The sequence below is a fragment of the Haliotis rufescens genome, unplaced genomic scaffold, assembly GCF_023055435.1.
Source record: "Haliotis rufescens isolate VD_foot unplaced genomic scaffold, xgHalRufe1.0.p SCAF_15, whole genome shotgun sequence".
Classification (NCBI taxonomy): Eukaryota; Metazoa; Mollusca; class Gastropoda; order Lepetellida; family Haliotidae; genus Haliotis; species Haliotis rufescens.
The window spans coordinates 4,237,069-4,260,386 of NW_025963835.1; the positions used below are offsets into that span (position 1 = coordinate 4,237,069).

The 23,318-nt window shown below is 39.7% G+C and overlaps 1 protein-coding gene and 1 long non-coding RNA gene across 11 annotated transcripts; both read left to right on the plus strand.

Annotated features, from left to right (window-relative positions):
• Positions 1–2,022: 2,022 nt before the first annotated feature.
• LOC124134954 lies at positions 2,023–22,873 on the plus strand. Of its 10 annotated transcripts, none has more exons than XR_007220993.1 (3): positions 2,023–2,152; positions 3,920–3,978; positions 22,746–22,873. XR_007220993.1 is itself a non-coding variant. In XM_048396053.1 (3 exons), exons 1-3 carry the CDS (start codon positions 2,134–2,136, stop codon positions 4,643–4,645), a joined length of 306 nt encoding a protein of 101 aa, XP_048252010.1. In that variant the 5' UTR covers positions 2,023–2,133; the 3' UTR covers positions 4,646–5,776. The 10 variants fall into 10 exon arrangements, 1 of the variants encoding a protein (XP_048252010.1); XR_007220998.1 differs by lacking the exon at positions 3,920–3,978 and adding an exon at positions 22,197–22,329; XR_007220992.1 differs by lacking the exon at positions 22,746–22,873 and adding an exon at positions 7,781–7,901.
• LOC124134953 lies at positions 12,986–16,692 on the plus strand. Its single transcript, XR_007221001.1, has 3 exons — positions 12,986–13,122; positions 14,881–14,939; positions 16,563–16,692. It is a non-coding gene; the product is annotated as an uncharacterized LOC124134953 (long non-coding RNA).
• Positions 22,874–23,318: the final 445 nt, after the last annotated feature.

Consider the following 23,318-nt stretch of genomic DNA (forward strand, 5'->3'; position numbering starts at 1 on the left):
ATGAAGCTTTAAGGCTAATCCATTTCACTTCATTGTTTATCCGTTTACGGCGCAGCATAGTTTCCGTGCAACTTCCCCTTCATGTTAAATTATATAATTATCATGTATCATCTATCTGTAGAATAGTCAAGCAGTATGCACACCTATATTAAGAAATGTGCACCGTGTAACTTTACCTAGCGTATTGTACCTGTAACAAATGTTCTCTGACTAGAGTGGGTGAGTTGGGTTTAACGCGTGTCAGCTTGATGTGGGACGAAAGTCAGAAGTGATACAGGTCTCCACTAGAACATTACATCATAATGATATAGAGCACGAAATATGTATTTTTGCAAGTACACAAGAGGCATCTGATTTGCAGCTTCACGTAATGGATACTTTATAAGGATAACAACTTGGTTTCTTGCAATGAGTGAATATCAATAGAATATTTATCCAAACGCTTGTGGGCATGGTCATGTTTGTTTGTTTGTTGTTTTTGCGCCGCACTCAGCAATATTCCAGCTATATGACGGCGGTCTGTAAATAATCGAGTCTGGACCAGACAATCCAGTGATTGGGATCGATGACATGCATCAGCCAAGTCAGCAAGCATGACCACCCGATCCCGTTAGTCGCCTCTTACGACATGCATAGTCGCCTTTTACGGCAGGTATGGGTTGCTGAAGACATAAGCATGATAGACAGTATGCCTGTCACTCTTATTTATTACTAATCATTTCAAATCTTCCATTTCAAGATACCCTATCATGCAAGTCACTCTGTTGTATCCTTGGACAAGGTAATTGACTCCACTTGTCCTGCTGTGATATATGACGTGGACGAGAAATGCCTGTTCATCGTTATTTACCCTTACTTGGAAAACAACATAAACATATGTATGAAATACAAATTGTTTATTGCAATAACCTAAACTGACGAACAAAAGAAACATTACCAACCAACTTTGTTTGTTCCTAAAACAGTACCAATGTCACGGAAGATGCTTGTATTGTTTAAAGACATAATCTATCAACATCATTACAACATTTGTCGTGAATGAAAACAAAAATCAAGGTATTGTGTCCACAGTTTGGAGGATGGGGTCAGTTGTTCGGTAATAGATCTACCATCACGACTGAAGTCAGCACATGGAATTCCCTTTATCCTTCAAAATATCAAAGTTGCCACCATCTTGTCAGTCAGTATTGTGTATGCCCTCCACGGGCGTCTGTGGAAGCCCGAACTCAACGACGGGCAGAAGATGTTTGACGTCTGGCCACAAGAAATTGGATTCAACACTATTCTTCTCGGAGGGCCTGTGCTAACTGAGCCTTGTTATAAAGAGCGACCTGGTCGTTCTCTATTTTGTCGGTCAAGGTCATCCCACAAGTGTTTTCTATGGGCGATAAGTCTGGTGATTGTGCTGGCCAAGGCAACATGTTGTATGAGGTCTTGTGTCACATAGTTGAAACCCCACTTCAAACTCTCAAGTTCCACGGATCTGGGTACTGCAGCACGTGCATTATTCACCAAATTGTTTTAGATGTGTTTGGGCGAATGATTCTCAACCATTTCGTAACACTTTGTGGTTTGGACCTAACGTGTACAGATTTGAGTTGGGTAACGATTCATTGTCAATTTACGTCAAAAGTTATGTTATTTATGTTGATCATTCACAATCTTAGACAAGTACATTCTTCCGAGTAGCCTAGGGGTTAAAGCGTTCGTTCGTCGTTCGTTCCCCACATGCCATAATGTACAGATCGAAGCCCATTTCTAGTATCTCCAGACGCGATAAATTACTGGAATATTACTAAAAGCGGCGTAAAACCATACCCGCTAGATTTTGATGAACTGAGTCGTCACCTTATCCTACCCGATAGCCCTTATTCATACATTTACAACTCGCTCGTTTTGAACCACCGAACATCAGAAAAAAATGACTGTGATCCTGACTTGCGTAGAGCAGGAAGAAAACTGTCCAGCTGTAACGTCACGTGATAATATACCAGTCTCGCGAGAGTTATGACGTCGCCATGACGACACTTTACTACTGATGTCGCCATTTTTGTGACAATCATACTGCTATCATCTTGCTAATATTTTGCCGCTGTTTGCCTCGTATTGTGCATATCTTCGTCTGTGAACACTATGAGTTCCTACGCCCAAGGTATGTCATTATTTCTGAATTAATCAAATCTTCTTTTTTCTTCTTTTATGACGTATCTACTTGTATGATCTGAAGTAGATCTAGCCTGAGGAAAAGAGGAAACTTTCAGAACATACTGCCATCAAAGATAATCATTTGTCCACTGTTAAGATCTTTTCAACGTTAATTGAGGCCGATTTTTCAACACTTTCAATCTGTTAATAAACACATTCGTGTTTTATCATTTCATCTTTTCAATTTTATATATATTTTATCTACTCGTTCTCTCGACCTGGGTACCGTCGATGTGATGGGGACAGATTAGATACCCCAAGAAGAGAAACGCAGGGTACAAAAATATATAACAATACATTCTGGGTACATTCCGATAGATCAAATTGTGCACATGTCGATGGTACCCAGGTCGAGAACAGTCTCATCAGTGTCCCTAACGCCACTATCGGAGCTGATGGTGTCAGGCTGATAACGTTTTAGGAATAGGAGGCGAATGTACCATTGGTCCTTGATTACCCTCACATCACATTCAAGTTTTGGATTCACCTATTATCTTTCTTGTTTGTAATGTAATAAAAGAAGGAAAATCCCACAAGATGAATTTGTCATTTCTTAAACTCTTAGTGATTCGTTTTCCTGCCCAAAATGTAGGTTATTTGCCCCTTTGTCTTATTAACAGTTTCTTCACTAGGCCCTTTTCAGTAGGCTACTACAGTTTACCTTCCATTGGCACTGATGAGATTTTCTGTAAATGTTAACCAGCAGGCATAGGTCAGCTATTAGTAGCCCTATATAGATATAGTTTACATGTCATTAATAATTGAGGTAGTGTTGGTTTCCAAGGTTTCTACTAGTCGGATGTTGGTTTCTACTGTGGTTCAATACGTAGACACAACAATCAAATACCAATGATTAGACAATTCATTAATATAGCCCACTATCAACATACTGAGTTGAAATGTGATTGAATTGTGTACTCACCCAGAAAAAGAAATTATTATTCTACCCAATAACTCCTAGACTGACTACACTGTTACCTATACGTATACACATACTCTTAAATACAAGAACTTTGGTGAACAAAAAGACTTCATGTACTTGTGTTCGCTTTTCTATATATCTAAACAAACACATTTATATCACTGCTTTATCAACACACACAGCCTTAGACTAGTCCTATAGTCCTTGCCACACTGCCCAATATGTATCATAAGCAGCGTTAGAAATTGGCACCAGTCCTGTAGTCAGCATTAGAAATTGGCACTAGTCCTGTAGTCCTTACCAAACTGCCCAAAAGTAAAGGTATCCTAAGGACTAGTAGAAATTGGCCCATTTTAAGGGTTTTGCTATATGTTATCATTAGAAGGACTAGTGGACTAAAACTGTACGTTTCTACCGCTGATAAGGACAGTAGAAATTTGCCCTTTTTAAGGGTTTTGCTATATGTATTCATTATAAGGACTCTAGTCAACTAAAACTGTTAGTTTCTATCACTGACAGTCTATTCTGCCCAGTCTACACCAATACTCATTATATTTCTGCTTTTATCCCAACCTGTAGTAAGCAGTCCCTTCATCTACTACATACGTCTCGAATAATTCTCTTGCAATTCTAAGTGTCCCAAAGCAATTTACCTTATAATATGATTGTGTATTGTCAATCAAAGATGTGTGTAGTTTTATTTTATTCTACCTTGTTATTGACAGAGTAGTTTGTATCTACCGAGATCTTGTTTATCCTTATTTAAGACTCTCATTCCTTCTTACTTGACAGCTGTTGACCTCGTGATCAGGTTCCCCTTGAACTTTGACATCTGGGCCCCTCCTCGCCAAGTGGGTGTCTTAAGAATCAGTACTTTACTAGAATTGTTGTAAAACTGAAATTGTGTGTCTTGGGACTTCATTAGTGTATAGCCTTAGCCATATAATGATCTATAACTAACACATCAACACATGTGCTATTGACTTGCAAACCAATATATATGTTCCATAGTAACCACATATCATTGACTTCTTCTTTTGTTCTTGTTTTTGTAAAATTGAAATTGTGTGTCTTGTACTTCATGAGTGTATGGGCTTAACCAGATAATCCATACTGTTGACTTGCAAAGTAATTTATATGAGAGATAATAACCGCACATCTTAATCGCTGACATCATGCATCATAAGTATCCCTTAGTCAGTCCATTTCCAACATCTACCCTCATCTTTCTCTACTTTCTACTTCCATCTTCTATTACTCTCTACATGCCCTTCTTTCCCCTCCTGCCAGCGTCGTCCTGGGAGATACATGACCATCCTTGACCCCCTGTCAGAGCTGCCCACCCCTCCCACCTCTCTCCCTGCCCCTCTCTCTACCCCCGTCCTCCGTGATGCCCCTCACTTCGTCGAAATCAACCTCGATGATGACGACACCCCGACCCAGTCCCCAGTTCGAGTCTTCCTGTCACGTGTGTCTGGATTCTTGAGGAGAGTGTTACGTGTCAAGATGGACGCTTAGAGTGACATCTTGCTACCTCTTGGACGATGTGTCTAATAATTAATTATATTGAATCATAAACACAAGATATTTTGTGCTTTTGGCATTTTTGGAGATTTCAGAAATGTTTTGTTTTACTTTTCGGACCTTTCGGACATTTTGTGCTTTTGGCTTTTTAAAAAATTGTACAATATTAGTATTTATAACACCTTTAAATACTTATATGTTGATTTACACATTTTGGCCCTTCCGAGTGTTCCGTGTCAAAATGGACGCTTAGAGTGACATCTTACTAACTCTTGGACGCTGTGTCATATAATACATTGATTCAATCATAAATACAAGATATATTGTGCTTTTGGCATTTTTCGACCTTTCGGGCGTTTTTCTATTTTTCGGACTTTTCAGTCACTTTGTGCTTTTGGTTGTTTTTTTCTCCAGAAATATACGCTATTTGTATTATACGTTTAAAGACGTATAGTTTGATTTACACATTTAGGAACTTTCGGACAAGGTTTCAACTTCTATTTTATTTGATTAAATCGATTACCAATCAATATTAACTATTAAAGATTATCTTTTGTTTTTAGCCCCTTTGTTTTGTCTTTTGTTAGATAACACTCGATCTTGAAAATCAATCAAGCAACGCGTGGTATGTGCAGAAACTGCATATAACGTTTTTAGAATCATCAGTTGTTCGTGTGGACTCATGACAACAGATAGTTACAGATTCTGACTCGATTCTTTGCATCCCTCTCAGCATATTTGCTGTAACATTTAACATTGACTTACAATACTAAGGGTGCCAGGTACCCTTTTGGCACGCGGGATTCGGGGTCTATTTAGAGGATTTTCGGGACTCAGCAGTGTTGTACGCGGGACGCAAATTAAATCGTATTTGAGATCCAAGATTCGAACCCGCAGTCATAGGGGTCAAGGTACGGTGAACAACGCGACTGCACAGCTTCCAATACCTTGGTCACCCGCGCCTCCTTGCATAATTTAAATGTAATGTCGGTGTAGTTGGTCCTATGTCCTAGAGTTCCTTGATGTCCTATGTTACTCATCTTCCCGAGGCAAGGAGTTAACTGACTTTAAAAGTCAAGTTTCCACCCTTGCCGAACTAGGCTGAAATTCCTGGGCTCGATCGTAGCGCCAACAGTGGCTATTACGAGTTATGTCCTTTCTATGCCTCTCCTACTGACCAATCAGATTCAACCTCTCGTATCACTTGCATTTGCTTCAAACAAAACGGTGGCGCCCAGTCAAGACGATCTGATCGATAATCAAGATCTATATTGTGATAAAACGAGTCTTACACCGCGAAGTGCATCAAATCACGTAAGCACCTTGATTAAAAACATGAAAAGATTTAGAAAATATTTGTTGACAACGAGTTAGCGGTGCACATGCTTTGCAAATGCTGCAGTCGACCGAAATCTGCATGACACTTTACGAACCGGATTTCGATTTCGGTGCGCGATTTTGATTGGACTATGCATAGACTCGTTAGTCCAGCCAAAATTTAACTCCATAATACCAGCCTAGTTCGGCAAGGGTGGAAACTGGACTTTTATAGTTAGTTAACTCACTTGCCTCGGGAAGATGTATGTTACTGTACAAAGCTGGAGGTGCAGTCATCCTCAACGGACGAGATTTAGAAACATTCCGGCCCTGTCACGACGATGGACATCAATATACTGGCCGATACTGTAGTCTCTCTTTGAATATACTTTGTTGGTTTGTTGTTTGTTGTTTAACGCCGCACTCAGCAATATTCCAGCTATATGACGGCGGTCTGTAAATAATCGAGTCTGGACCAGACAATCCAGTGATTGACATCATGAGCATCGATCCACGCAATTGGGATCGATGACATGCATCAACCAAGTCAGCAAGCCTGACCACCCGTCCCCGTTAGTCGCCTCTTACGACAGACAAGCAGTCGCCTTTGACGGCAAGCATGGGTTGCTGAAGACCTATTCTACCCCGGATCTTCATGGTCATGTATTCTATGTGACAATCCCAGTGTAATTTAATTGTACCAGTTTTGCACATTGATATGTATCAAGAGTTCTTACATTGGACTCGAAGACACTCGGAGTGTGTGGAGGAGGTTTTTAGTGAGCTAGACATGAGCACTTATTACAGATCCTCATGTCACCAGAACAGCCATTCTTTCAGTTTCGGCAACGCCGACAGTACTCACGTGAGTTCATTAAGACTTAATTGCAGATATATTTATGCATCCATTACATTGCCTGCGAAAGGGTGATATTTGATATGAATGAGTGCATGTGGCGAATCCAGTGGGGAACAGGTACAATGTCATAGTACTATGTCCTAGAAGTCCTTGATGTCCTATGTGACTGTACAAAGCTGGAGGCGCATTCATCGACTCTAGGGACGAGTTTATAAAAATATTCCGGCCATCAAGATACTGTAGTCTCTCTTTGAATAGACTTAACTGTGTGAGTGAGTGAATGTTCTTCAGTAATATTTCAGCTATATCAAAGCAGTCTGTAAGTAATAGAGTTTGGACCAGGGAAACCAGTGATTGACTGCATGAGCAACGACCCACACGGTCGAAGCACGGTCGAGTGGGGAGATTATTCCGCCCCGCAATCTCCAAGTGGGGTTAGTAACTCAGGGTCCCAGTTTTATTTCCACACTATTCCATTTGAATCGACTCTGAATTGGCGGCAAAACTTGAGACCAGTTTTATCATCACCAGAACAGCATTTAAGAAATCCACATTTACTTTACGATATGCAAATTCATGTAAAACGTAAAACATGTCAGTTAGAGTATCAATATTGGATTAGACATTTGTCCTGTGTCAAACGCTGCGTTAAATTGATAATGCCGTTGATTTATTTCTTATAAGTCGACCGTTTGTTCAGAGAGATCATCGGCATGTTTCAAGTATGTTTCGCGGAGACGGTTTGTTATTACTTAAGTATAGGACAAATCACGACACATAGTTTATTCTTGGCAAAGCCCTAAGGAAGAGAGGCAGGAATGATTAAACAAGAGGTGAAACATCGATTTCAGAAAAATAAAGTATTTTATCACAAAATACAGTGCCACATGCTGTCTGCTAAATATTGCATCCCAGTTAACTCTGTTCATATATTTTTTTCCGTCTGTTCACAGGAAGATCCGAAGCCAACCCCTCCACTCGCTAGCTATGTAGCAGCCTTCGTCTCCATCTGATGTGTATCGCGCCTGTTATACACATGTAGAAATGATACATTTAATAAAATTCTGCTGTGAATGTTAATCTCTTGTGTGCTTCATTGTAGCTCTGTTCAAATTGTTTAGGTGTAATTATCACTTGAGTGAGTTAGTGAATTGGGTCTAACGCTGCTTTTTACTGTATTTCCGTTTGCAAAGTGTGGAATGCAGGCCTTGAGCGCTTATAGTTGTTTTGAAACCAACGTGCACGGGATTCGAACACATGGTCATGGAATTCTTACACGCCAAAGGTGACGAACATCTGGACGTGTTGTATCCTTGGTGTTATGTAAATAATTACCAGTGGAAAGAAGGTATCCAAGATCCATCTCTACCCCTTCATCATGCTTTAGACATGCTGGAACTGTAGTAGTGGTTGTAGGGTATATCATTCTTTAACCAGTGATTATAATGGATTATTTTTTCGGAACATCCAGCATGTCCTGAGTTGTTTCAAAGGCACAGAATGTCAGAAAAATAATAGAAAAAGTCTTCTTTTCGGACTAAACTCTTCAGTAAGTTAATCAGACTCGTCATTAACATAAGACACATGTGTGGCGTTTGTGCCATGTACCAGTATTAGGGCGCTATTTACTACCAATATTGCACAGGGAGAATCAAGAAGAACTACATTGTTCGACACCATCGTTTATTCTCCCCAAGGGATGTAACTCTCATCGGTATACCATCTTTAGTAAAGGCCAACGGGATTATCCCCCTTATAAAAATACAACTATAACCATCAGATACAGAACAAAGTTACAGCAATTGTACTACTCGCCACATCAACCTTATCTTTTCAAAGTGAAACCACTCGAACAAAACATATTTTGAAACATTTTTGTTTTGAGGAAAAAGCAACATGTAAAAAGTTTTAAGAGAGACAAAAATCAGCCAAATTTTAAAATTGTATTATTTAAATTTCACATAGTAATAATATGGTGTTGTAGTATTTTTGCACGGCGTCGTTACAAAACATTAAACCTTAATCTGTGGTGAAATGAAAACTGACATATGCAAGACTTGTTTTTTCTTTTAACAAAATGCTATGAACATTCATTATAAATACACATATTTGAACTAAATTATAACCACCGTAATAAAACAACACACGTGACACATGTGCTTACATTAAAAGGTGTAGACCTTAACGTTTTGTTGCTACTAGAGAAATATGATTATTATCATTATAGTACAACAAATACATTCCCGTGAATATCTTAAAATGAGTACACAAGGATGAAGGAAGTTCCTCAACAAAATGGATCTGTTACATTAAGAAAAGGTAAAGTCTTATGCTTGTATACCTACAGTCAGTTTCTGACATTCATACAATTGTATCAAACTACAACTTGAACGTAAAACAAGAGAACTGACATGCGACAACAAGATTGTTACTTAAATCTGAAAATACCATAAAACATGTAGTAAGCATGAAAATACAATATACAGAACAATCAATAAAATCAACATCACTGACTCTTGGAATATGTCCGTATCTTTGAGTGAGTCTCTTCAACTAGTTTTTGTTTGTTTGTTTGTTGTTTAACGCCGAACTCAGCAATATTCCAGCTATGTGACGGCAGTCTGTAAATAATTGAGCCTTGACCGGACCATCAACTGATTGACATCATGAAGATCGATCCACGCAATCGGGATACGATGACATGGATCAACCAAGTCAGTGAGCCTGACCACCCGATTCAGTTTGAATTATGTTTGATTTATCTACCCTAATCATTTCACAGGATACTGAGGATAATACCATATCTTTTTACAATACTCTTTCCTGAGAGTGCTCTCAATTCAGTAGGTCTGGTTACTCTGACAACAAGTCTGGCGCATTGTCTCTGCTTCAGTTTCAGAACATCTGTCAATGGTAGAGGGGACTTGATGGCCCAATAGAGGGGACTTTATGGTGCAGATGGCCCAATACTGTCAGCAACTGCAGGAGATGTAGGGTCAGCAGCTTCTTAGGTTGGTTGGTTGGTATGTTGTTTAACGCCGCACTCGGCAATATTCAAGCTTTATGACGGCAGTCTGTAAATAATCGAGCCTTGACCAGACAATCAAGTGATTGAAATCATGAACATCGATACGATGACATGCATCAACCTAGTCAGTGAACCTGACCACCCGATCCTGTTAGTCGCCTCTTACAACAAGCACCGTCACTTTTTAAAGCAAGCATGGGTTGCTGAAGACCTATTCTTCCTCGGATGTTCACGGGTCCATCAGCTTCTTCAGCTTCTTAGATAGCCATGTTTAAGTCTGTTGATTTGGACCCTGCTGTGGGCTAGACGTCCATCACACATTTTAACATGCACTTCAGATTGCTTCTCTACAATATGGTAGGGACCTGTCCAAAGCCTCAGAAGCTTTCGCGTCTGATTCGTTAGCAACACAGTAGATGGGGTCTTCATATTGGCAACAAAATATAAAGGGGAACGAATATCATTTCCACCATGTGGCGTTGGTGCCACGTGCACGTATTAGGGCACAAATAATCACCAATAGTATACCCTGAGACACGTATCAAGACAGGCGATTTGGGCATCATTTTTACAGTCTCCGCAAGGGAAGTAACTCCCGTCGGAACACCTAGACTGGGTGGAACCAGTTTACGGTACACGATCATCGTCGGTAAAGGCCAACGGAATTATCTCACTTAAATAACTAATACAAATATTGATATACGACTGTATAAACATCACAACAAAGTTACATCAATATTACAACTAAACTTTTTCTCACCACATTAGGGGGCACGGGTGGCCAAGTCGTCTAAAGCGCCGTGATTTGCTGTGCAGAGTTGCGTCCCTTTGGCACGCCAGACACCTATGATTGTTGGTTCGAATCCCGGTTCGCCCATATTATGTTTCTAGGTTTGTCAGCACCATACCTGTGCTCGTGGGTTTCACCGAAGTGGTAAACGCCTGAGACCTGCATCACTTCGGGCTTTCCTCCCACATTAAGCTGACACGCCGTGATATAACTGGAATACTGTTAAAAGCGGCGTTAAACCCAATTCACTCACTCACTCTCACGACATTACCCAAACAATAACAGGCTCCAAACTTGATGTTACAAAAAATGCAATGAGTGTACCTTCTTCATGTGCAAATCCTCCTCAATACAGGAAGTTGAATAGTCTTTCAATTTGTGCCAGTGAAGCGCTAAAACTGAAAAAGAACTATAAATTACTGAACAGCAAAAGGCACAGGTTCAGCATTTGTCTGGTGACGATACACAATTTTACCAAACTGACACCATTAATGAATGGTTTATGATATATGTTCTGGAAAAGAACCCTAACTTGAAGTACAGGACCATGTAACTAATAATAATAAGGACCAAATTCGCAAAAAAAACCTCCGAGTATGTTTGTTTTATTATTAGTTATTTGGTCCTGTGCTTGAACGATGTCCACTTTCTTTGCCATGGCGTAAGAAATATCATTAATATAAAATGACTCTTCCCTAGGTTGTTCTCAACGCAGCATCCGGGACTACAAATCCAACAATAAGCATCCTGCAAACAATTACTTGGCAATGTGCCCATTTCTGTGATTTAACCAGAGGCTTATGTAGATTTATGGGAATTGAATGATAATCGACGAGGTAGGCTGACCAATCAGATTGCGAAACACACTGACTATTAGTTTACAGTTCACCTTAACTTTCACAGACACGATATGAAGGTCGAGCATTAACGGTTCTGAAGAGTGTGTCCAGTGAAGACCACAACGACCCTTCCTTTATATATTTTCCTGTAATCCAAAGATTTTAAAATCATACCTTATACAGAAGCCTATTGGCTGCTAGATTTTGATGCTCTGCGTCGTCGCTATTGTCTTGTCTGATATGCATAAAATCTATACAACCCAGCAGCGATAAAAACTGACAGTTTTAGTCCTCTAGTACTATAAAGGTAACATGTAGCAAAGCCCTTTAAAAGGGCAAAATTTCTACTGGTACACTGTAACAATTTGGTCCCAGTGTGGCAAGGGCTATCCGACTAGTGCCAACGTTGCTCAGTGTGAACTCATTTTGAACCACCCAACAAGCACTCTCCTACCCAGAGTTCCTTGCGGTCGGCAGCCAGCCAGCATAGTACCTCTGCCACAGGCCAGCACCATGCATGTGGCGATTCTCACATCTTACAGAGTCTATTCAAGATATTGCGTATGCTTTTCATCCGTTTCATTTTTGACAGGTTTTCCCATTTTCAGAAACAAATGTCATAGAATGGTTAACTTTCATTAGGAAAATATCCTAAAACGTGAAAATCTACTTGCGTAGTTTACCCTTGTTTACATTGTTTGTACGGCTCCATGTGCTGTCATCGAAGCCCTGCGGAGAGCTAGCGATACGGTCACTTTGATGTATAAATATATACTGTCATGCAACTCACTGTCGCAGATGTAGTAGCATATCTATATAATTATGCAAAACACTATATAAAGCGCCCACAAATACTTGCATTAGTCCGTTCTATACTGATTTCTGAAAAAGCGCGTTTGTTTGTTCACGTGATATGCAAATTAGCCTGTGGCACCGTTTGATGATTTGTAATATCAATATAGAGGTCATTTACCTGCACGATCCATTTGGTCTCCAACATTCGAACGGAAGTCCAAATAAAAAAAACAAAAAAACGATTACACCCGTGTTGTACCGATTTGCCCTGACAAATAACAAAGATTTCACAAATATATGTATTAAACATTTTTAAAATATGTTTTTACAACTTTTAGATAATCTATCTATTAGATGATGGATTAATGCCAGTACATGTTTGAAGTTATGTAATTTGAAATACTTTATTACTACTGGGGCTTAATTGTGGCATGCTTGCCGTAAAAGGTGACTATGATTGTCGTAAAAGGCGACTAACGGGATCGGGTGGTCAGGCTCGCTGACTTGGTTGATGCATGTCATTGATCCCAATTGCGTGGATCGATGCTCATGATCCCAATCACTGGATTGTCTGGCCGTCATATAGCTGGAATATTGCTGAGTGCGGCGTAAAACACAAACCAGCCAATCAACTTAACTGTGGAGTGTGCCCAACAAGCTGTAACGTCACGTGATAATATACCAGTCTCGCGAGAGTTATGACGTCGCCATGACGACACTTCTTTACTGATATCGCCATTGTTGTGATAATCATATTGCTGTCATCTTACTACCATTTTGCTGCTGTTTGCCTGGTATTTAGCCCTCCTTCGTCTGTGTACACGATGAACTCCTACGCCCAAGGTTTGTCATTACTTCTGAATAAGTTATTTTGACTTTATTCCTTCTTTTATGACTTATTTACTAGAATCTGAAGTAGGCCTCGATCTAGCCGATGGAAAAAAGAAGAAACTTCCAGAACATACTGCCATCAAAGATGATCACTTGTCCAGTGTTAAAATACTTTTCACGTTAATTGAGGCCGATTTTTCAACACTTTAATCTGTTAATAAACACATTCGTGTTTTATTATTTTATCTAGCGATATCTAAACGACTTCCAGGCTCATGGAGTGGTTCTCGACCTGGGTACCATCGACTTTATGGGGCCCGATTAGGGGATACCAAAAGAAATACGCTGGATACAAAAATATATTAATAATACATTCAGGGTACATTCCGATAGATCTAATTGTACCCCAGGCACATACCGATGGTACCCAGGTCGAGAACAGTCTCATCAGTGTCCCTAACGCCACTGTCAGAGCTGATGGTGTGAGGCTAAAAACGTTTTAGGAGGCGAATATTCCATTGGTCAAGTTTGGGATTCACTGATTATCTTTCTTGTTTTGGTAATGTAATTAAATATTGGAAATCCCACATTTGTCATTTCTTAAACTCTTAGTGATTCGTTTTCCTGTCTAAAATGTAGGTTATATGCCTCTTTGTCTTATTTACAGTTTCTTTACTAGGCCCTTTTCAGTAGGCTACTACAGTTTACCCTCCATTTGCACTGATGAGATTTTCTGTAAATGTTAGCCAGCAGGCATAGGTCAGCTATTAGTAGCCCTATATAGATATAGTTAACATGTCATTAACAAGTGAGATAGTGTTGGTTTCCAAGGCTGTTTCTCCTAATCGGATGTTGGTTTCTACTATGGTTAATAGAGCTGTTCAATACGTAGACACAACAATCAAATACCAATGATAATACAATTCATTAATAGCCCAATATCAGCACACTGAGTTGAATTGTGATTGGAATGTGTACTCTCTGAGGAATAAGAAATCATTTTTCTACCTATTTAGTATTACCTTCTAGACTGACTACACTGTTACCTATACACATATTCTTAAATACAAGAACTTTGCTGTACAAAAACACTTCATGTACTTGTGTTCGCTTGTTATATATATATCTAAACAAACACTTTCAGTTAAGACAATAACATTTCTATCACTGCTTTGTGAACACATGCAGCCTTAGACTAGTCCTTCAGTCCTTGCCACACTGCCCAATAGGTATCATAAGGACAGTAGAAATTTGCCCTTTTAAGGGTTTTGCTATATGTATTCATTATGAATACTGTAGTGGACTAAAACTCTTAATTTCTATCGATGACGTGCCAGTACTTTTAGTCCAGTCTACACCAATACACATTATATTTCTGATTTTAGCAATACCTGTTGCAAGCAATCGCTTCATATACCTATGTATTCACATGTCATATATCTTTAACAATGTTTTTGCAACTCTACATGTCCCATAGCAGTTTACCTAATAATATAGTGATGTATATATCTTCCAAAGATTTGTGTATTTTATGTTGTTCCACCACCTCATCATTGACAGAGCAGCTTGTATCTTCCACAATCTGTGTATCCTGTGTGTGTTAAAACTTCATCCAGTGATGATCACTTTTTAGACTGTAATATTATTTGACTATGATGACAATGGATCAACAGAATAACTGTAAACATTCTAAAACTCGTTTGTGTACTGTACAGTTTATCCTGTCTTGTTTATCCATATTTAAGACTCCCATTTCTTCTTACTTGACAGCTGTTGACCTCGTGATCAGGTTCCCCTTGAACTTTGACATCTGGGCCCCTCCTCGTCAAGTAGGTGTCTTAGGCATTAGGAATAACTAATTTACAAGTTGTTCTAAAACTGAAATTGTGTCTTGTATTTGATGAGTGTATGGGCTTAACCATATAATCCAAATCAACACATCAACACATATCCTACTGAATTGCAATCTAATATATATTTGCAATAATAACCACTCATCTTTGACTCACTAACGTTCTTCTGACATCATGAGTATTCAACAATATGTCCATTTCCAACATCTACCCTCCCCTCTCTCTACTTCCATCTTCTGTCACTCTCTACAAGTCTTCTTCCTCCCTGTCAGCATCGTCCTGGGAGATACATGACCATCCTTGACCCCCTGTCAGAGCTGCCCACCCCTCCCACCTCTCTCCCTGCCCCTCTCTCTACCCCCGTCCTCCGTGATGCCCCCCACTTCGTCGAAATCAACCTCGATGATGACGACACCCCGACCCAGTCACCAGTTCGAGTCTTCCTGTCACGTGTGTCAGGATTCTTGAGGAGAGTGTTCCGTGTCAAGATGGACGCTTAGAGTGACATCTTGCTACCCCTTGGATGATATGTCATAAAATTAATTCATTACTTTTAATCATAAACGCAAGATATTTTGTGCTTTTGGCATTTTTTTACCTTTCGGACGTCTTTGTTTTTACTTTAGGACCTTTTTATTACTTTTCGGACCTTTCGGACATTTTGTGTGCTTAGGTGTGTTTATTTTTTTCAGAAATACAAGCTATTTGTATTATACGTTTAAAAACGTATGTTTTCCTTTAAACATTTTGGCTCTTTCGGTTTTAATGCTTTAAGTATTATAGAATATTTAAATCGATTGCAGATGAGTATTAATTATTAAAGATTGCATTAATTTCCTAGCTTCTTTGTTTTGTCTTTTGTTACATAGCACGCGACTATTGTTTCTTTAATCAGACATCTTGAAAGACATTAAAGCAATTAGTGGTATGTCGAACATATTTGATTACAGAGCAGGGTCTACATTCACAATACTTTCTTCTTCTACCCAATAACACAGACTTACAATACTTGTAAGACAGATCAGATAGTACATACAGTCACAGGAGTCAGTACTAAACTCTGCTGAGGTAGTCATATGACCCAAATTCAATCCCATATTATGTCAGTCCTAGTACTGCCGAATAATGGATTGGAATAAAAGCGTACATCAAAGACAACCATGATATAGAGACCATCCCTATGGAGCCAACCTCCTTTTCAAGTGTCATGGCTGAGTGAGTAAGTTGGGTTTAAGGCTGCTTTGAATAGTAGTTCAGTCATATCCCTGCTGTCAGCTTCATGTAAGGCGCAAGTCAAAGTGACGCAGGTTACAGACGTTTCTTGAACCCCACTACCAAGGGTATGGTGCTGACAGAGCACGGGTACAAAACAAAGGAGAAACCAAGATTCGATGATGATGATGAAGAAACCCGATCTATCCCATTTACATACCCCGCCCCTCCTCCACAGCAAGTCTCTACGATCAAGTCAGTTCAGTATATCATCTTAAAATCCTGGAGGTCTGTTCAGAGTACACCAGACAAGCAGTCTGTTCACATGCTGTCTACTCAAAATTGTATCACAGTTAAGGTTATTCCATATTTCCCGTCTGTTTACAGGTTGACGATCTGAAGGTTGCCTCTCCGCTCGCTAGTGATGTCTCACTGAGCAGCCTTCGTCTCCATCTGTATCGCGCCTGTTATAAACAAGTATCAGTGAAACGTAATAAAATTCTTCTGTGAATGTTAACCTGTTCAGTGGTTCTTTTTTAAAGCTGGTAAAAAAGCTTTGGTGTAATTATCACTCGAGTGAGTGAGTGAATTGGGTCTAACGCTGCGTTTGACAGCTTAGTGTGGAATGCAGGTCTTGGACGCTTACAGTATCAGTTAAACCCACGTGCACGGGTATGGTACTGACAAACCAAGAAACGTACTCTTGGCGAATCTGGGATCGAACACGGCAAATGTGCCGAACATCTGGACGTGATGTTTTGTAACTAATTACCAGTGGAAAGAAGGTACCTAACATTCCTCCCTACTCCTTAGCGATACTGTATACATGATGGTTGGTTGGTTTGTTGTTTTGCGCCGCACTCATATATTTCAGCTATATGACGGCGGTCTGTAAATAATCGTGTCTGAACCAGACAATCCAGTGATTGATATCGTGAGCATCGATCCACGTAATTGGGATCGATGACATGCTTCAACCAAGTCAGCGAGCCTGACCACCCGATCCCAAGCATAGTCGCCTTTTACGGCAAGAATGGTTTGCTGAAGACCTTTTCTACCCCGGATCTTCACGGGTCTTATACATGATAGAACAGACGTGATGGTTGTAAAGAACCTTTCTTTTACAGGTGTTTATTTTTGATGGTATTTGTTCAGAATATGTCCCACGTTGTTATAAAATCCGAGGACATTATTCTTTTCCAGGGCACACATTTTTTTTTTCAACCCCATTGTCATTCTCAAATACAGCTATGTTTTAAACCACATTCGAACAACACGACGCTAAAAATAGCCGCCCAATCAAATTACAGTCATGAATGAGGCTATTTATTATACTTGAATGGAGATAAAAGAAAATAGTGATGCTGAGCATAAAAATCTGGCGTTAAACAGCCATTCGTTTTGTACTACACTCTTGAGTAGGTCATTCATATAAGGGGTAGAAGACATTTGTGCCATGTACCCGCTATTTATCACCAATATTCTACGAGACGAATAAAGACAAGCTACATCGTTCAACACCATCTTACAGTCTCCCCAAGGGAAGTCACTCTCATCGTTACGTCATCTTCGGTAAAAGTCAACGGGATCATCTCCCCTAGACCTTTCCCTAAATTGCTCACCAAAACTGTTGAAATACAGCTAACAAAGAGTCAGGATAAATTTACATCAGTTGTAACGAAACTTCTCGCAACACATTTGAAACTTAAACATTTTTTTTAAAAACCCAAAAAACTTTTAAAATGTTTATAGAGAAAGACAAAGATGAGTCAAATAATAAAATTGTGCTATGATTTAAATTTTATACTGTAATAATATCGTGTTGTAATTAACACCGTGCACAGCGCTGTTACAGTGCATTGTGTGTCTCCATTATGTGTGGTGAAGTCGAAACTAAGGTATTTGGTTTTTTTCTTCCCAATAAAGGCAGTTAACATTCATTAAATTACCTTGCACGTATTTGAACCATAACTGTAACCATGATAATAGAACAACACCCATGACACATGTGTTTACATTAAATAGTTTAGGATTACAGTTTAATATAGCTGGTACCTGAGAAATGTGATGTAATAGTACAACAAATACATTCCCGTGAATATTCATATAATGGGAACACAAAGATGAAGTTCCTAAACAAAATGGATCTGTTACACTCAGTAACAAGTATAGCCTTATACTGGTATACTGTGTCAGTTTGTGATATTCAGGTTCAGAATATCAACTTGACCATACAGGGTGTTAATGCCATTTGTACCTCAGCATAACAATTTAAACTCCGTCACTTGCAAGGATGCACATTATCTGTCTGTCGTTACACTGACAATCAACTTCAGCCCAAAATCAACATGATAATGATCAACTAACATTGAATTGAACATTGAACAAAACAGTTATCTAGTGGTTTTCAAATCTGAAAATGCCACAATGTATGTAGTAAACATAATAATACAATCTACAGAACAATAATAAACTAAGCGCCTCTGACTCTTTGAATCTGTCGGTATCTTTGAGTGAGTCTCTTCAACTAGTTTTGACACGTTGGGGTGACATCATTGAAACAGACCCACATTTTGTTACAGTACTTTTTCCTGAGAATCCTCACAATGGTGTGGGTACTGAGTGAGTGAGTTTTACTCACTCATTAGCAATATTGCAGTAATATCACGGCGGGGGGACACCAGAAATGGGCTTCACACATTCACACATTCACACATTGTACATTTTACCAATGTCGGAATTCGAACCCGGGTCTTCAGCGTGACGAGCGAACCTTTTAACCACTAGGCTATCCGACCGCCCCTGGTTACTCTGAGACAAGTCTGGCACAGTGTCTTGATCTTCAGTTTCAGCAGACTTGTCACTGGTAGAGGGAACTTGATCAGCCACCTCATCCTCATCAAGTACAGGTGGCTCAATGTTGTGAGTATTTGCAGGTGGTGTAGGGTCGTCAGGCTCCACTCTCCCAGATAGCCATGTTTAAGTCTGCTGAGTTGCACCTTGTTGTGACTCACCTAACACATCACAACAGATACATGTAGTTATGGATAGTTCTAACTCATGATGTTCCACTTTCTCAGATATCCAAGTTCAAGTCTGTTGATGGACCCTGTTGTGAAAGAGATGGCCATCAAACTTTCTACTTAGATTAACATGTACTTCAGATAGATTCTCCACAATGTAGCAGGGACCTGCCCAAGGCATCAGAAGCTTTCGCGTCTGACCTGTTACCATCACAGAACAACATGAGCAGCTGTACCTCCAACTGAAAATATTGATTTGTGCTCAGTCATCTTTGATTTCTCTGCCACATCAACTTTTCGATCCATGCATGACACTTCCATGGCTTCAAGGAGTGGAACAATATATGTAGCAGCAGTTTTAGGAATTTCATTGTTTGGGAGGTCAACTTTTGTACATCTAGGAAGTGAGGTGAGGTGAAAAGGGTTTAACGTTGCGTCAAATATTATTGCACCTACATAGCGACGTAAATGCACGTGTGTGTGTGTGTGTGTGTGTGTGTGTGTGTGTGTGTGTGTGTGTGTGTGTGTTCGATTGTACAGGATCAGACTAATGCCGATTTTAAAGAGCGTGCCCACTGAGATACCATGCACTCAGCATCCCTACAAGAAGACAAACTGTTCCATTAAACATGATGAATGATGAACACTTCCTATTGACAGGCTTCTGTCTTTTACCTGCGAATATGGCCCAGTGCGGTGTTAAACAACACAAACAGTAACTATCAATATCCGTTACCGACTACATATAATACAAAAAGTGAGTGAGTATGGTTTTACACCGCTTTTAGCAATATTCCAGCAATATCACGTCAGGGGGACACCAGAAATGTGGCGGATCGAACCCGGGTCTTCAGCGTAACGAGCGAACGCTTTAACCACTAGGCTACACCACCGCCCCAGGATAACTGAGCTAAAATTCATGAATGAATGACAGCCAAATTCATCTCGAGTTTTGGACAAACCATTATATATTATATTTTGAGACCAGAGTGCAGTTGTACAACGCGATCTCAGCCTCTTACATGGAGGTCGAGTGTTATTACAGTTCTGAAAAATGTATCCAATGAAGTCCAAAAGGACTGTTTCGACTATTTGTTTTGCTGTGTTCCAACTTTTAAACATTCATAACTTAAACCTTTTTCAAGCTGTCACGTCACGTGATACTACGACAGTCTCGCGAGATTTATGACGTCGCCATGACGACACTTCACTACTGATATCGCCATTGTTGTGATCATCATATTTCTATCATCTTGCTAATATTTTGCTGCTGTTTGCCTCGTGTTTTGCTCATCTTTGTCTGAGAATACCATGAACTCCTACGCCCAAGGTATGTCTTTACTTCAGAATGAGTTAATTTGGCTTTTTTCCCCCTTTCTTTTATGACTTATTTACTTAATTGGATCTGAAGTAAGCCTAGATCTAGCTGATGGAAAAAGAAGAAACTTCCAGAAAATACTGCCATCAAAGATGATCACTTGTCCACTGTTAAGATCTTTTCCACGTAAATGGAGACCGATTGTTCAGCCTTTTCGAGTGAGTGAGTGAGTGAGTGAGTATGGTTTTACGCCGCTTTTAGCAATATTCCAGCAATATCACGGCAGGGACACCAGAAATGGGCTTCACACATTGTCACCCATGTCGGATATCGAACCCGGGTCTTCGGCTTGACGAGCGAACGCTTTAACCACTAGGCTACCCGACCGCCCCTCAGCCTTTTGGAAGTAATTCAGTATACGGACACCTTCCGCCATTTTGGTAAGGGATGTAGATCTACATGAGCCCATGCCTTAGTAACGGTTTCTGTTTTTTTCAGACGCCATGTTCGTCGCCAAGCAATAAATAACAGGGGAATGCTTTCATAATGTTATGTCTTTATGTACACTCAATGTAGGGAGTGGGAGATAACTCCGGATGGCTTAACGTGTTCATGCTATTGTCTCATTCGTCACCACTCGCCCCTTTCCGTAACCTGCAAGAAGACTCGTCCCCCTATCGATGAATGTTATGTGCGAAAATACGACAAACCAATCAGAATGCGCGTATGATTTCTAGTTCTTCATCAAAGAATCCCTCAGAAATAATTTTTGATTTTACATATGTCCTGCGTCTAAAAATATACCCAAGACACAATTAAGTGTGTTCAATCACACCGTATAATTCCGCACGTCCCGATGTGCTTTAAATTGCATCTGAAATATATATAATATATGGGGAAATATATGTGAACCATTACGCAACGAGTTGACAATGGTTTTAGGTATGCCCGTTTGCGCTAAGACGGAAATTGTCCTAACAATCATCAAATACTATGATCAGTTATTGCGATTGCTATAGCATATCTATCTTTCCACCCTAACCTGTGGTGGTAGATTATGTTCATGGCTATTTTAAGTGCTAAGATATATGAATAAATAATACAAGAAAATTAGTCTTTTTGTTTTAATTACATGCATTCCTATTGACAGTAACATGGATGGATCCACATGCCTACTTTGTCTAACTAGCAAAGTCACTCATTGTTTATAGCAAAATTCTTATGACCACATATTACAAGCATCTATGTATCAAAAAAGTTGGGAACTACATCAAATACAGATATTATCAATGCATTTATGCATAGGTCAGTAAATGTCAGTTGCAAATTATTACATTGATAATCAGAAAAAAATTGAGCAAGCCAATCCCTTGCCCCCTTCCCACTTAAAGTATTTCCTATTACATGTGTATGATAAATGGCCTGGGTCCGGCACTAGGTCGAAAACAATTTTTTCTTGGGAAACAGTCTTGTTGAAAATACCTACAAGCATTTAGCTGAAAAACTACTGGCACAAGTGTTTACGAACATTGTTACTTGTCCATTCATCAGCAACATGGACACTGACATCATTCGTCTCAATATCATCACGATGGACATCAAGTCACTAGCCGATACTGTAGTCTGTCGTGAATATACGTAAGTGTGTGAGTGTGTGAATGTTCTTCAGTAATATTTCAGCTATATCAAAGCAGTCTGTAAAGTAATCGAGTCTGGACCAGGGAAACCAGTGGTTGACTGCATTAGCAACGACCCACACGGTCGAAGCACGGTCCAGTGGGGAGATTATTCTCCCCCGCAATCTCCAAGTGGGGTTATTAACTCAGGTTCACAGTTTTATTTCTGCACACTATTCCATATGAATCGCCGCTGAATTTGCAGCCAAAGTTGAGACCAGTTTTATCATCACCAGAATTTTTTTTAAGAAATCCCCATTTACTTTACGATATGCAAATTCATGTAAACCGTCATAACATGTCAGTTAGTGTATCAATATTGGATCAGACATGTGTCCTGTGTCAAACGCTGCGTTAAATAGATAATATTGATAATGTCGCTGATTCATTTCCAGTCTGCTCAGAGAGATCGGATGACCTCGAGTGATTATACAACAGGTGAAACACAGATTACAGATAAGGAATTTCGTCACAAAATACTTTGTCAAATGTTGTCGGCTCATTATTGTATCACAGTTAACTTTGTACATATATTTTTGCCGTCTGTTCACAGGAAGATCCGAAGCCAACCCCTCCACTCGCTAGTGGTGTATCACTGAGAAGCCTTCGTCCCCATCTGATGTGTATCGCGCCTGTTATAAACACGTATCAGTGAAACGTTTAATAAAATTCTGCTGTGAATGTTAATCTGTTGTGTGCTTCTTTGTATTCCTGTTCAAATTCTTATGGTGTTATTATCACTTGAGTGAGTGAGTGAATTGGGTCTAAAGCTGCGTTTGCAAAGTGTGGAATGCAGGTCTTGAGCGCTTACAGTTTAAGTGAAACCCACTGGATTCGAACCCATGGTCATAGGATTCTGACACGCCAAAGGCGACGAACATTTGAACGTGTTGTATCCTTGGTGAATGTAACTAAATACCAGTGAAAAGAAGGTACCTAACATTCTTTAACCAGTGATAATATAGGATTATTTTGTCAGAACATCCAGCACGGCAAGTGTTCTAAAACCCGAGGACATTATTTGTTTTCAGGCACAGAATGTCAGAAAAATAATAAAGACAGTCCTTTCATTTTGGACTACACTCTTCGGTAAGTTAATCAGACTCGTCATTCATATAAGAGACCA

What these genes read in the sequence shown, in the direction of transcription:
- LOC124134954 (XM_048396053.1), top strand. An exon ending in TCTGGGCCCCTCCTCGCCAA is followed by an intron (nt 3,979 to 4,417) that starts GTGGGTGTCTTA and finishes CCCTCCTGCCAG; the next exon opens with CGTCGTCCTGGGAGATACAT.